Here is a 15,454-nt window from a genome sequence, read left to right as displayed (position 1 = left end):
GGTAGGCCAGAGTAATACATTGGACCAACCATGACAAGAGTCTCTGGGATGATACTGGTAGGCCCTTCCTGTACTGTCCATGACATACAAAGAGACGTTGCGATTGGCGGAAGGGAGCAGTGCGGTCCCTATAGAAAGCCAAGGCCCTTCTAACATCTAAGGAGTGTAAAATTCTTTCTAAGGTAGATGAAGGAGAAGGAAAAAAGGCTGGTAAAATAATGTATTGGTTAACATGGAAACTAGAGACAACTTTTGGCAAAAACTGAATGTCAGGGTGAAGTACCACCTTGTCAAGGTGGAACACGAGGTAAGGCTCGTCTATCCTCAGTGCACATAGCTCACTTGCACGTCTTGCAGACGTGATTGCTACTAAAAACACTACCTTAAACATGAGAAGCCGCAAGTCGGTGGTTGCCAATGGTTCAAAAGGTGGCATTGAGAGTGCATGTAGAACTACTGATAGACTCCACAACGGTGAAAAAGTCCTTACTGGCGGGTTTAAATTCAATAGGCCCTTTAAAAACCGTTTAACTGTAGGGTGTGAAAAAACCCTAAACCCATCAATGTAGTCATGAAAAAGGGAGATAGCTGCCAAATATACTTTTAAAGAGGAAACTTTCAGGTCTCTGTCAACTAAAACCAATAAAAAGGACAGGACCTGATGAACGGGGCAGCTTGAGGGTGAAAACCCTTGTTTGGATGCAAAAGCAGTAAATGCAGACCATTTCTTGTTAGTTTATCCGTGTGGAAGGTTTTAGTGCTGCATCTAAGACCTTTTGGATTTTCACTGTCAAGTCATTATCCGCTATTGAGGGGTCAGTCTCCATGTGGTCATGTGTAGGGTGTCTAGGTCTGGATGACATATCCTACCTTGGTGTTGGAACAGAAGGTCCCATCTCATTGGTAGTCTCAAGTAGAGACCTCGTGACCTGTTCAGCAGTGTCACGAACCAATTCTGCCTGGGCCATCAGGGTGTTAGGACTATGCAATCTGCATTGTCCTGAATAATCTTGGCTAGTAGCCTCGTTATTAGAGGGAATGGAGGGAATATGTACAGGAAGGAACAGTTCCACTTGTGGAGAAACGCATCTCCTAGTGATGTCCTTCCTATTCCTGCCCTGCTGCAGAATCGGCTGCACACTGTGTTGCTTTCCGTTGCAAACAGGTCTATTTCTGGTTTTCCCAGAGGTGGAAGATGTTCCTGATGACCAGGGGATGGATTCTCCATTCGTGGACTATTGATGCATGTCTGCTGAGGGTGTCCGCTAGCGTGTTGTCCAACCCCGCTATATGAACTGCGGTGATGAATACTCGGCGTCGAATGCACCATTCCCATATGTATATGGTAAGTTTGGTTAAAGGTGGGGATTTTGTTGCCCCCTGCTTGTTGACATAGAACACGACTGTCGTGTTGTCTGAAGTTACTTGCACATGGCTGTTGTATATTTCTGTTTCGAATGCTTTGAGCACTTTCTGGACTGCCAGCAGTTCGAGGTAGTTGATGTGTGCTTTCTTTTCTCTTTTTGACCAGAGTCCTTGCACTTTCAAGAAGTCTAGATGAGCTCCCCATCCATTGCGGGAGGCATCCGTCATGATCGACTTGATTGGCATTGAAGGTGCAAAAGATATTCCTTTCATTAGGTTGTGACGGTTCGTCCACCATCTCAGGGATTTGGTGACATTCGGTGGCAGAGTGAGGGAGGTACGCCTGGCATTTTGTAGTGGGTTGAAGAGTTTGTTGAACCAAAGCTGCAATCTTCTCATCTTGAGCTTTGCAAAAGGAACAACCATGGTAGTCGATGCCATCAATCCTAGTAGCCTTTGTATTGTATAGGCAGTTGTTATTTTCCGTTTCATCATATCCTTTGCTAGGTTCTCGATGACTATGGCCCTGTCTGTAGGTAGGAATGCTTTGGTGGTGTGCGAATCTAAGATCGCACCTATGAACTTTATGGTTCTGGTTGGACAGAGAGTTGATTTCTTAGCATTTACCAGGAGTCCTAGCTGTACCATGAGATTGCGAACTTATTGTATATGTTGTTGAAGGGTATGTTTCGAATCTGCTACCAAGAGCCAGTCGTCGATGTAAGGATGGATCTGTATCCCCCAGTTTCTCAAGTGGGCGCAGACCACCACAATACACTTTGTGAATACCCTGGGGGCTGTCGAAAGTTCGAAAGGTAGTACTTGGAATTGGAATGCTTGATGACCGATGGCGAAGCGGAGGTAGCGTTGGCTGTTCTGATGAACGGCTATATGGAAATAGGCATCCTTTAGGTCGATGGAGGCGAACCATGAGTGTTTTGTGAGCAGTGGTAGTATTAAAGGAAGGGAGACCATACGAAATTTCCTTGGTGTAATAAAGGTGTTTTCGTCCCGTAGGTCTAATATGGGATGAATTCCTCCATCGGCCTTTGGGACAGTGAAGTAGCGAGAGTAAAAACCCTCTATTAGTTGCAGTTTTGGTACTGATTGTATTGCTCCCTTTTTTAATAGTGAGTGGACCTCTTGTTGGAGCAGTATGGATGGTGTAGTTCTTTTTAAAACTCCCGTGGGTGGTAGGGAGTCAAACTCTATTTTGTAACCTCTCTTGATGATAGAGAGCATCCATTTGTCTGAGGTTATGTGGCTCCAAGCCTCTGCCGACATAGAGAGGAGGTCGCCAAAGGGGGTGCTCATGTTGTTTAAATCGGGGGAGTCAAAGTCGTCGATTTTGCTGGTAGTCCAGTTTACGGCGTTGGAATTTGGACTTCGATGATGGGAATTGTCTTTTCCCTTGCTGGAACAGCGGTGGTTGTCTAAATTGTTGCCTGTCAGGTTGGTATCTTACTGTGGTGGTGCCTGGTTGTCTATACCACCTTCTAGGTTTGAATTGTTGTTGTTGTTGGGTTGCACCTATCCCCATTTTCCTCGCTGTAACCCTAGCCTTCTGGATGGTATCCATAGCCTTGTCCGTTGTCAAATTAAAGAGGCCTGTGCTGTCGAAGGGAAGGCTTTTGATTCGGGTTCTGGCTTCTTGTGAAAGACCTGCTGATCTGAGCCAGGCATGTCTCCTCAGAGCAACTGCTCCCACCATAGTCTTTGCTCCACAGTCTGCCTGGTGTTTTGCTGTGGCAATTTGTTGCCATGCCATATGGGTGGCTTCAGAATGCAAGACTCTGGCCAGTTCCCTCTGATCATCCCCTAAGTTGTCACATAGTGACATCATCTTATCCCACAAGAAAAGTTGGTACCTAGACATTGTAGCCTGGTAATTCGATACCTGTAGGCTTAGGGATGCTGTCAAATACAATCTGCGTCCCATCAAGTCTAGGCGTCAGCCCTCCTTGTCCACTGGTGCGGTATGTAGTCTTTGTGAGCGGCCTTGTGCTGATTCTACTATTATTGAATTAGGTTGGGGGTGCGTGAAAAGAAATTCCGCATCTTTATCCAAAACCCTGTACATATTGTCAAGGCGCTTTGATGATGGTTGAAGTGCCGCGGGGTCCTTCCAGTGGTCTTTAACTGCTCTTGTTAGAGTTGGAAGGAAGGGAATAGCTACCGGAGTTGTTGCCTCCGTGTATATAGCCTCAAAGACTGGGTCTACTAGTTCTTCTACCGTTTGCCTTGTTTCTATTCCTAACGCTTGTGCCATTCTTTGGATAAGGTCGGCAAAGTGTCCTAGTCCCTCTGATGGAGAGACAGATCCTTGTGCTTCCACTATAGAATCAGGGGATGGTATCGATGGTGCCGCTGAGGTAGCCGAAGCTGAGTCTGAGCAGTAGTCCTCCACCGATTGGGGAGAGGAGGGGATCTGGATAGTCTGGATCTCTTCAGTTTGGTGTGAGTGAGGAAGTGTTGCATCCTCAACTCTTAGTGATTGAGGTCTATTGTCTATAGGTAGCCTAGTTATTTGAGGTGCCTGTGTCTCGACTGCTGTTTGGGGTGCCGAAATCATTGACAAAGCTTGTCGACGTCGAGGCGGTGATGGTCGAGTGTGGCGTCGATATTGATCATCAAGTTCATGCCAATCTGAATAGTAGTAGGTTGGTCTTGGTGGAAGTGACCATTGTGATTCTCTCTCCCAATCTCTTACAGGAGATCTGGAGCGGTGGTGTCTTCAATAATAGTACAGGTCAGACTCTCGATATCGAGTATCGAAGGAGTGAATGGAGTCTGGGGAGCGACGACGATCCGATGTTCATTCAATGGATCTCGATTGTCGATATTGTTGTCTGTGCTTGTCTTCAACAGGTAAGTTTCTCGAAGGCGAGGTTCTATTTGATCCTGTCGGTAAATGTAATGGGCCCCTACTGCGACTGGATGCGGCGTCCCTGATTTCGCCCTCTGATAATGATGCGGTCGTTATCGGGTTGATCATTGAACCCGTTATCGATGTCGGTTGTACTGTCGATAATGATGCCGTATCGGGCATCGGTAAAGCCGTCTACGCCTTATTTTTATGAGCATTGTGTCTGTTAGATGATTTATCCTTCTTTTTGTGTTTTGTCTTTTTTGCTGATTTCGGCGTTCTTGCCTTTTTTGATAGCTTCTTTGCTACCGAGGCAGTCAAGGATCGCCCTAGCGTTGCCGGGGCGTCCTGGCGGGGTCTGTCAGCCCGACTTGTTGGCTCGACAGGAGCTGGAGGCACAAAAGGCTCTTTCTGTGAAGCCACAGCAGGTTTGTCTACTGCTGCAAGTGCCCTTTCCCACAGCTTGGCCCGCAGTTTATCCGCTCTACGCTGCCTCGTGAGTTTGGAAAAGGCCTGGCAATGGGGACAGACGTCTACCTTATGGCCCTCTCCCAAGCAGATGACACAAAAATTGTGTCCGTTGGAGGGTGGGAGTTTCGTGCCGCAACGGGCACACTTTTTAAATGGGGCCTTGGGGCCCATGCGGACCAGATTAGAGTAAAAGTTAAGTATGAGGTAAGAAGAATTTTTTAAATTATTATTATTATAGAAAGAGAAGGCTGAAAGAATAAGAGAAGAGAAATAGAGAATAAAGGAGGGTAAGTCTTAGCTATTTCGTTTTGTTTTACAGAGATGTTCCCGACGAGGCTGTCACGATGATGGTCGAAGAAGAACTGGGGAATCTGGGCAGGAACCTCGCTGCATATGCGCAGTAGAGGGGGAGGGGTTCCCGCCCAAAATGCCTCTTAGCTATAGAAGATTCCCGAAGCGGGGCTTCGCACATGCGCAGAGCCCATATGTGTGATGCACAGAGACCATGAAGAAGAATTACTCTTTCTATGGCATTAATCACCAATAATTACTCTTTCTATGGCATTGGAATGAAGCATGAGTGCCTCATGCTTACAGTCTCTGAACACAACCAAAGCTCTACAATAAAGTCTCCTACAGTGTTCATAAGTAACATCAATAGTAGTGAAGTTGCCATCATCCAGACTTACCTTCTGTTTTTCCATTTTTCAGCATATGAACTAGGCCAGAATTCTCCATTTCCACGATAGTCTTCATATGCTTGGAAATAAGCTCTCGCTCAACAACTTTTACAATTGGCTCTTCAGTTGATTTATCAAGGCAATGCATCACACGTTCAATTTCTTCATTAATTCTAGCTTCTACTTTCTTTATATAAACTGATGCACTATTTTCTGCTAAAAATTTCTGGCTTTCCATCTGTAATAGGACAAGGCAGAGGCACACCATGAGACATTACAGAAACATGACATACTACAGCAAAATATAGTGCAGTCTCTCTCCATCACTAGTAATTCTTAATCTAATCCATCACTATAGCCATTATCTTGTTCTAACCCTTACAAGAACCCTGTATTAATATTCATATACTACTGATGTGGCTGAGGCTGAGTGTGTGTGGCTTGTCTCATGTTCATGACACAGGCAAGATCTGAACCAGAGTTTTCCCAATTAGTAGCTCAGAAAAGTTAAGGTTGTTAGTTAAGGTTGTTACTGAGAGCTCTGTAGCATATTGTCTAAGAGTATTCTTAGCCAATATGCTACACCAGCTCTCAATAACAACTTTAACTTCCCTGAGTAATCCTTGCTAATTTAGAACCCAATATCATGGCTGTTAATATATTGTCTTGGATCCAAACTATCACCATCTGTGCACTGTGTATATTTGAAGGGAGGGTGTGTGTGCTCTGATATTTCCTTCCAGTGCCATCTACTTGCACATTATGAAATTCTGCTCCAGAGGACCATCTGAACTTGCATGTTGTAGGGGATGGAAGGGGAGGCTGCTGTAAGGGATGGGAAGTGAAAACACGGCTTGTCTGATTCATAAAGAATTCTCATATTTTCAGATAAAAGCACTGCCTATATGATTCAAATGGAATTCTCATATTTTCAGATAAAAACAATTTGTTTTATTTTTTGCCTGGCTTTTGGAATAACGAAACTTTAAGCATCTTCTTCACACATAGTTAAACTATGGAATTCACTACCACAAGATGTAGTGAAGGCCATCAATTTGGATGACTTTAAAAGGAGGTTGGATAAATTCCTGGAGGAGAAGGCTATCAATGGCTACTAGTCCTGATGGCTATGTGCTACCTCCACAAAGGCAGTAAGCCTATATACACCAGTTGCTGGAGAACATGGGTAGGAGGGTGCTGTTGCACATGTCTCCTGCTTGTGGGTTCCTGGTTGACAGCTGGTTGGCTGCTGTGTGAACAGAGTGTTGGACTAGATGGGGCCTTGGTCTGATCCAGCATGGTTCTTCTTGTATTCTTAACATAAGATTCAATATTTCAGCAAAATAATGGGTTATATAAAGATTTTTACAAAATACATTTTCAAGTACTCTCTAAAACAAATACGTTAATAAGATGATACAACAAACAGCAGTACAGTAACATCCCAGATACATTTGTAAACTATATTGTACCTGAAAGAATTCAGCTGACATCTCTAAAAATGGAGCTTCAAAGTCTTCTTCATAGACTGATCTTCCTTCAAGGCCTAGAATCATTAACATCTGACAAGCATTTCTTATTGCTCCTCTGTGAAAATATTAATACAGATTTACAGAGTAGATTAAATTTTAGCAGAAACAGAATTTGCAAAACTGTTCAGGGAGAGACGCCCACAGGATTTCCACCCCCGTATTCAACATCAGCAAGGGTGCCATTATTGATGGCAGCCCCCAATAAACAAAGCAAGAACTGGAATAGCATTAGCACAGAGAAGAGAATTCACTGTTAACCATGAGCCTTAAAATATACTCTAAGATGGAAGTAAGAAATATATATCACTGCTAATCTTCAGGAGGCAATTTAAGGGATGCCTCTTTGGGTGGGCCTTTTGGAGACTGTAGTAAAACAAATCTTTAATCGGGGTTAACATGATGCTGGCTACTAGAGATTGCTTTAGAGGCAGCACTATCTCTCAGCCTCAGTTCCATTGCAACATAGGGATAAAAAACACACACGAACACCTGGCCTATCTTACAAAGTTTAAGAGGATTGCTCAGAGTATATGCAAAGTGTTATGAACAATCAGAAAGTGCTATACAGAGAGGCCCATCCTCTGGAGAGGCTGTTCTTTCAAGACTGCCCTCAGAGGCACATTTGATGGCAACCTGAAAGAAGGCCTTTTTGGAGGCTGCTCCCAGGCTGTGGAATTCTCTTCTAAGGGAGACTAGGTTTGCTCCCTTTGTTGTTCTTCTGCCAGCAGGCAAAGGCTGCTTTATTAAAGGCCTTTGGTCTGTAAGTGGGTCTGTTCGGTTAGGTGCTGCTTTTAATTTGTCTCCCCTGCACAACCACCGTTACTGTTGTGTTTTTATTGTATTTTAATGTATTATTTTATTGTTTTAATCAACTTTAATTGTGCCTATAAGCCACCTTGAATGCCCTTACAAATCAAATAAAAATACATCTTACTATGAATAAGATGATTGTTTAAAAATTAAAGTTTTAGATGAGATTTTGAAAGCTATATGTCTTTTTCTAAAAAAAGGAATCTCATTTAACATGAAATTAGAATTTACTAAAAACATAAAGTCTATATTTATGAATCCCTTAAAAATTAATTTTGTAATTCCTCACCAACAGATAGCTTATCTGTATAAACCTGTGGATATTAAGATGTGAGTGAACTTGTGTGTATATATGTATGTGTATTTGTACAAAATAAATTAAACATACAATAAGTTAAACTCATACACCTTGGGTTTGTGCAATAATGTGGAGTTGGTTAAGTTAAAAAACTCTTTTGACTTCAGAATTAGTAACAAAACATTAATAGCACTCAAACATTGCTATACCCTGCAATGTGTCAGTAAGGGAAAATTCTTTACAAGCAAAGAACTGTTGAAGTTAAAGCTCCCTAGTGCTCCAAAGAAAGGAGAACATACATAGCTGGTGTAAACAGTCTTATAATTCATAAACAACGAAAGGGCAACCTGTAGCCAAAATAGAATCAAGTTTAAGTTTGGTCTGACAAGAGTAAAGAACAAAGAAATTGTCAAAAAGCTGCTAAAATGGCAGAGGAGGCAAGAAATGGATACTGAAGTACCAGACTGAAAACAAACAAACACACAAAACAAAATAAAAACAAAGCACAATAGTAGCAAAAATAAATTCAGGAACAAAGAGCGTACAGATTTCACAAGAACAATCTCAAAGGTAGCTCTTTTTTTGTAGTCATACCTGTCTACAACTTCTCCTTTCCGTTCCCTTGCAATCATGTCCAATAATGTCTGTCGTAGATGATCCCTAATACACCCATAACGTACAACTTGATCTCGAAAGATTATTAATCCCAAATTGTAGACATTTTCCACATTATTTTGTTGTACATATACACGGTCCTAGAAATAAATTCAACTTATAATTACAAGGTCTACATTCAATCTCTACACAATACAAGAGTTATCTAGAAGGACTGCTTAAAGTTGCATGAGCACCCACCAGAAACCTGCTTTTAATAATGCCATTCCCTCCCCACCAAAAGACCTTCCAATGCCCAAATTACTAATACTAAAATTTAACTTTGATAACTGTATTAATGGTTATTGTTTACATTGCAGATAACTGTCTTACAATTATCAAGGGGAGGAATTGAAGTATTGAACCCATAGCACACCATCATTCAAGCTCTTTCAACTACCACGTGACACACAAATGGCTCTACATCTATACAGTCATAAACTTGTTTGAAAGACAGTAAAACTAATAAGTATAGCAGAGTTCAGATTCCTACTGTCTCCTGAGTTATGGCTGAGTGGAATAGCACTAGAAAATGGTCTGATGCGAAGCAGTATAGGAAGCGGGTCTCAATCATGAGAAACCGCTACGGGGAGGGGGAGAGGTCTCGTATCTCACCCTCAGACTTGAATGTTTATCTGCTCTCCCACAACTCTCGGAATTGGGGAGCCCAACAATGGTGGTGGTGTCGGGATCTTCAGCCCCGACACCTTCCCCACTTTGGGTGCCTCCTTGCTCTTCTTTTTCTTTTTAGCCAGCTTGAGAGTGTGTTTAGGTTTTTTTTTGCCTTCTTAGATATTTTCTTAGTGGCAGAAATAGATAGTACACAACCAGGAGTTGGTGGATCTGGCAGTGTAGTCACTGCTTGGGGCGATATTAGAGGTGGCCCATGGCTGGTGCAACCTGCTTAGTAACCTGCGCAGGGGATGACTTTTGTGTGTCCACTGCCTCTAACGCCTTCTCCAGAGCTCTGCCTTCAGCTGGTCCACCTTATTCTTCCTAGTTTGTTTCATAAGCAATAAGCACAGTGAACAAGTCTCAGTAATGTGGGACTCTCCCAAACCAAAAAGACAAAGGGAGTGATGATCCGTTGGGGGAAGTTTGTTGCCTATACTTCTGAAACGGGGCTTTAAGTGCTATGCGATTGGTTCCAATCCCTGTGGCCTGTAATGGTGGACCCGAAAAAGAAACTACATGAAAAATCTTTTTTGTTGTTGTTGGGTGAAGAGAAACATGAAGATGAGAAAAATGAGAAAAGGAAAGACGCTTAAACTCAGCTAATTCCAGTCGTTTAATGATGAAGAATATGGAGGAAATTCTCAGCTAGGTGTCTTGCAAGGCGGTTGAAAGAGAACTAGGGAACGGGCGACAACCCACTGGGCATGCGATGGTAGGGGAGGGTTCTCACCAAAACATTTTCTCACCTATGGAAGTTTTCTGAAGCAGGCTCCACGCAGGTGCAAAGCCCATGTACGTGATGCACAGAGACCACGAAGAAGAATGACCGTTGCTTATTTCTATGTGAGTATGGGTATTACAAAACCATTTTGGAATCCTACATACGCCATTACAACACCTTTAGAGAAGAGTTGGCATAAAATTGCAATACTTATATGGATATTAGGTACTACCTGCACTGAGCAAGGAACTATGTAAGAAACATCTCCATTAAGTAATGCTAATTATATTCACATTTAACAATCTAATTTATTAGAAGATGAATAATGGAAACAATACTTTGCATAACCTAGTATTTTATACCTTCAAAGACATGAATAATTAAAGTGGGTGGTATATGTTTGCCTATTAATCAGATGGATAAAGTGACACAAATGCTAGTTATTTACGCAGAATGATGGCAAATACAAATTCTAGTATTATGCTTACATAATTAATCAATGGCACAACTGGGATTACATTTAAATGTTCCTTAATTGCCAGTCAACAGATTACACAAAGTCACACCTTCCTAAACATTTACAGATAGCAAACATGTGAGTACATAACAGGTGTGGGCAACCTTTTTTCTGTTGAGAGCCAGATTCTCTTGTGGGTAATATGTCAGGGGGGCAAGGTCAGAGCCAAAGTGTCTTTCTCTTTCTACCCTTTTCTGTCTTTCCTTTTTCCTTCCTGCCCAGTGGGCTTCCAGGGAAGGGACAGCTGGATAGGCCCCATACTTCTACCTTCTGATTGCACACAGAGGGCTTATTATATAAGGCAGAGGGCTGCAGGTTCCCCAGCCCTGGTATATTTCAATGGACAACATGAAGCAAGAGACAACACAATGCCACACACCAAATGATTCAGCGTGTAAGGTATAAGCTGAATCTACCAAATAGAAAGTCAGGGCTGCCATGATAGCCAAGTAAACGTCAGGGAGGCATACTAACATTGAAACTCTACTACTAAGGTACAATTGGCAGACATTTCACTGTCTGCACTTCAATAGCAGTATTTATTCCTTGGTAAAAGTATTTTCTACTACTGTAAAATTCAGTACCTGTTATACATTTGTTTGTTTGTTATTTCTCTATTTGATTTGCACCCCCCATTCTACCACCTTCATAGCGTGAAGAGCATCAGCCAGTGATTTAGGACATATCTGCACTGCCTGCTTTTCTTGAAATACAGTTCGAGGAATACCAGGACCAACTAATGCAAACTGCATCTCAACCTGAGACATGTACTTGATTAAGGACTCCACTTCTGGATTCTCTTCAAGCAAAATTTGTACTTTAAAGAGTGGTTAGTATTTTTGCATCATTCCTTGTAGTGTCTATAGAGGACATCTCAAAATCACTGCCCTTCTTCAAGCCTGCCACTAGAAATGACAATCTGAGGTACCTCAAACATTTTTACTTTTAAACATATTTACTGGGTTGGCATTTGTAGTAACAGGCGAACTACAAAACTGGGATGGACCCTAGATCACCCTTAAAATGATTTGTGGATGGGTGGAATGGAAGGGGTGACCCTTGAGAGTAAATTCCATACTATAAAACTTAAGGATAATTTTGCTAACAGAACGATCTGGTCCTCTTCTTCTGCCCTGCCCTGCAAAGGGTCAAACTAACATTTATGCAGCCCACCTTGTTAATTACCTTGTATGATTCCTAGTACACTTTGTTCCTTTGGATAATTGAAACTTTCAAGGAAATAGCAAGGCAAGAGTATAGATAGTTTGACATTTGCAACTGCAAAAAAGACTCCCCCACCCCCCAAAAAAATTACAAAGACATTTGTTCACATTCTCAGGACTGGGGTGGGGGGATGCCCCCAGTTTGTGCGCACACACACACACACACACAAAGAAAGCTCAGAATTCAACTGGGGCTGCAATCAGAGTGGGGAGGGAGACTTGGTGACAGACAAGACAGGTTCTGCCACCGAGTCCACTGGGATACGTGCCAGAACCAGCTGGAGGAAGAGAACACAACCCATAGTAATCCCGACTGTCTGTTGGACTCAGCATGGGTTGTTCTGGTGACAACTCACACTGAGTAGCTTATTTTGCAGGGTAGCTTGTTGTGTCAAGAGCTTCGGCTATTGGGCGGTATAAAAATGTAATAAATAAATAAATAAAATAAACTCAGCCACTTATTTACAAGAAGCTTGCCACCTGAAACAGAGAGGTGGCCGGTGAGAAGCCACGATGGGGCTTCTCATCGTGGCGGTGGCAGCCATTTTGAATGTTCAAGCCATGACAGAGTCACAGTATAGGTTGTTGTTGGATGCAAACTTAGCAAGGGTGGATAGGTTTGCGTGATTATCAAGGGGTGATTACCAAGCCATTCGTAAACCTAAAACAGCCCATGGGTTCTGAGTGGCTTGTCAACCACACTGACAACTCACCCACCTTCCTGAGTTTGAATGTAATGACAAGCTACAGTCGTGTGAAAAAGAACGTACACCCTCTTGGAATTGTATGATTTTACATATCAGGACATAATAACAATCATCTGTTCCTTAGCAGGTCTAAAAATTAGGTAAATACAACCTCAGATGAACAACAACACATGACATATTACACCGTGTCATAATTTATTTAACAGAAATAAAGCCAAAATGGAGAAGCCATGTGTGAAAAAGTAAGTACACCTTATGATTCATTAGCTTGTAGAACCACCTTTAGCAGCAATAACGTGAAGTAATCGTTTTCTGTATGACTTTATCAGTCTCTCACATCGTTGTGGAAGAATTTTGGCCCACTCTTTTTTACAACGTTGCTTCAGTTCATTGAGGTTTGAGGGCATTTGTTTATGCACAGCTCTCTTAAGGTCCCGCCACAGCATTTCAATCGAGTTGAGGTCTGGACTTTGACTGGGCCATTGCAAAACATTGATTCTTTTCTTTTTCAGCCATTCTGTTGTAGATTTGCTGGTGTGCTTGGGATCATTGTCCTGTTGCATGACCCAATTTCGGCCAAGCTTTAGCTGTCAGACAGATGGCCTCACATTTGACTCTAGAATACTTTGGTATACAGAGGAGTTCATGGTCGACTCAATGACTGCAAGGTTCCCAGGTCCTGTGGCTGCAAAACAAGCCCAAATCATCATCCCTCCACCACCGTGCTTGACAGTTGGTATGAGGTGTTTGTGCTGATATGCTGTGTTTGGTTTTCACCAAACGTGGCGCTGTGCATTATGGCCAAACATCTCCACTTTGGTCTCGTCTGTCCAAAGGACATTGTTCCAGAAGTCTTGTGGTTTGTTCAGATGCAACTTTGCAAACCTAAGCCGTGCTGCCACGTTCTTTTTAGAGAGAAGAGGCTTTCTCCTGGCAACCCTTCCAAACAAACCATACTTGTTCAGTCTTTTTCTAATTGTACTGTCATGAACTTTAACATTAAACATGCTTGCTGAGGCCTGTAGAGTCTGAGATGTAACTCTTGGGTTTTTTGCAATTTCTCTGAGCATTGCACGGTCTGACCTTGGGGTGATTTTGCTGGGATGTCCTCTCCAGGGAAGATTGGCAACTGTCTTGAATGTTTTCCACTTTTGAATTATCTTTCTCACTGTAGAATGATGGACTTTAAATTGTTTGGAAATGGCCTTATAACCCTTCCCAGATTGATGGGCAGCAGCAATTGCTTCTCTAAGATCATTGCCAATGTCTTTCCTCCTTGGCATTGTGTTAACACACACCTGGATGCTCCAGACCAGCAAACTGAAAAAACTTCGACTTTTATAGAGGTGGTCATACTTGCTGATGATCATTAATCACGGGCATTTGATTAGCAGCACCTGTCTGCTACTTAGCATCTTAATTCCTATGGAAGCAGTAAGGGTGTACTTACTTTTTCACACATGGCTTCTCCATTTTGGCTTTATTTCTGTTAAATAAATCATGACACGGTGCAATATGTCATGTGTTGTTGTTCATCTGAGGTTGTATTTACCTATTTTTTAGACCTGCTAAGGAACAGATGATTGTTATTATGTCCTGATATGTAAAATCATACAATTCCAAGAGGGTATACTTTCTTTTTCACACAACTGTATGTTGTGCCCCTGCTACAGCTCGAATGTTTAAATTGATGGCCACCACTGCAATGAAGAGTCCCGCAGTGCAATTTACTCACAGTGGCTTCACATGTAATGTGAACCAGGTCACTGTCTTTTACAATCTGATTATTTTTTATTTAATATATCCCCTTGCTTGTGTCACTTGATGCCATCCATCCATACACACACATCTATATATTAAAAAATACTTCTCCTTCTGAGGAACGGATGTATCCGTTGTTCATATCCATTATACTGCTTTTTTCAATCTCAGCTTCCCAACAGAACCTTTCCTAGTGAAACCATTCAGGAGGAAAAGTAGATTGCAGACAGACATTTATCTTTATCAATCTATATCAGCATTGTGTGTCTGCTTCGTTCCATATTCATATAAATTAGCACTTTCACACATCATATTCAGTTTTTCTATCAGTGTGAAAGTATAATTTTATTAATATTGAACTCTTCAAGCTATGTAGTGATAAGAACATCAAATGTTGCCTACCATATACATCAAAATGTCTCTAATCATCACCATAGCTGTCTGATGATCATTCCATGCTTGGTTTAATGTTTGGAGGAAGTTGTTATTTAATGAGTTTAGCACATCTTCTCGCACCTGCAACAGAACAGAATGTTTCAATACATCACCAATTTCAGTTCTTTACTACAGATTATTCAAAGTTCAACCTCCTTTTAAGTTTCCACCGCATATGTACCACTTAGCTACTGTTACAACAGTATATGAATGACAACACTAATTCAAATTCACAAATGTTCAAATTCACAAATGATCAGAAGCTCATTGCATTTAAAAAGGAAAAACTGACCAGCATTATCAGGAGATGAAGTCTGAATCATGAGTATATAAATGAAAAAGCAAACGACTGTTAATTTCTCATGTTTTCAGGCATGTTTAAAATATAGTTTTTCTTTCCCAGGAAATAATTGAAAACAGGAGCAAAAAAAAGTGCTATGAATGTAAAAAGCTGCTTTTTAAAATTAAAGAGACCGTGGTTGCATTCACATGTCACTAAGGGCGCAATCCTACGTGAACGCCAGCAGCCTCTGAACTTGGAGTCTCCTGACTATCCAATGTAGGGTGGTAGAACAGCTGCCCTGGAATTATGCTAGATGGGCGATTTTGCCTGTCTAGCAATGATGCTTCGAAGGAGATGGGAAGGAGGCTGGAGCAGCCAAAGGATAGCTGTTCCAGTCTCCTCCCTGTCCCACCATAGGGAACACCCCCTTTTCCCTGTCTCCATGTTCCATTTTAC

The 15,454-nt window shown here is 42.0% G+C and overlaps 1 protein-coding gene across 1 annotated transcript in view; it reads right to left on the bottom strand.

Annotated features, from left to right (window-relative positions):
- The window catches only part of CUL3 (cullin 3), a 74,417-nt gene that overhangs the window by 25,646 nt on the left and 33,317 nt on the right, over positions 1 to 15,454 (bottom strand). The window contains exons 3-6 of the mRNA XM_063132214.1: positions 14,683 to 14,796; positions 8,617 to 8,777; positions 6,855 to 6,969; positions 5,392 to 5,620 (exon numbers count right to left, since the gene is read on the bottom strand). Of these exons, the coding sequence (XP_062988284.1) occupies positions 5,392 to 5,620; positions 6,855 to 6,969; positions 8,617 to 8,777; positions 14,683 to 14,796 (619 nt within the window). The remainder of the gene's footprint in view (positions 1 to 5,391; positions 5,621 to 6,854; positions 6,970 to 8,616; positions 8,778 to 14,682; positions 14,797 to 15,454) is intronic.

This window comes from Elgaria multicarinata, chromosome 8 (assembly GCF_023053635.1).
Source record: "Elgaria multicarinata webbii isolate HBS135686 ecotype San Diego chromosome 8, rElgMul1.1.pri, whole genome shotgun sequence".
NCBI lineage: Eukaryota > Metazoa > Chordata > Lepidosauria > Squamata > Anguidae > Elgaria > Elgaria multicarinata.
This window is presented reverse-complemented; position numbering and strand designations above follow the sequence as displayed.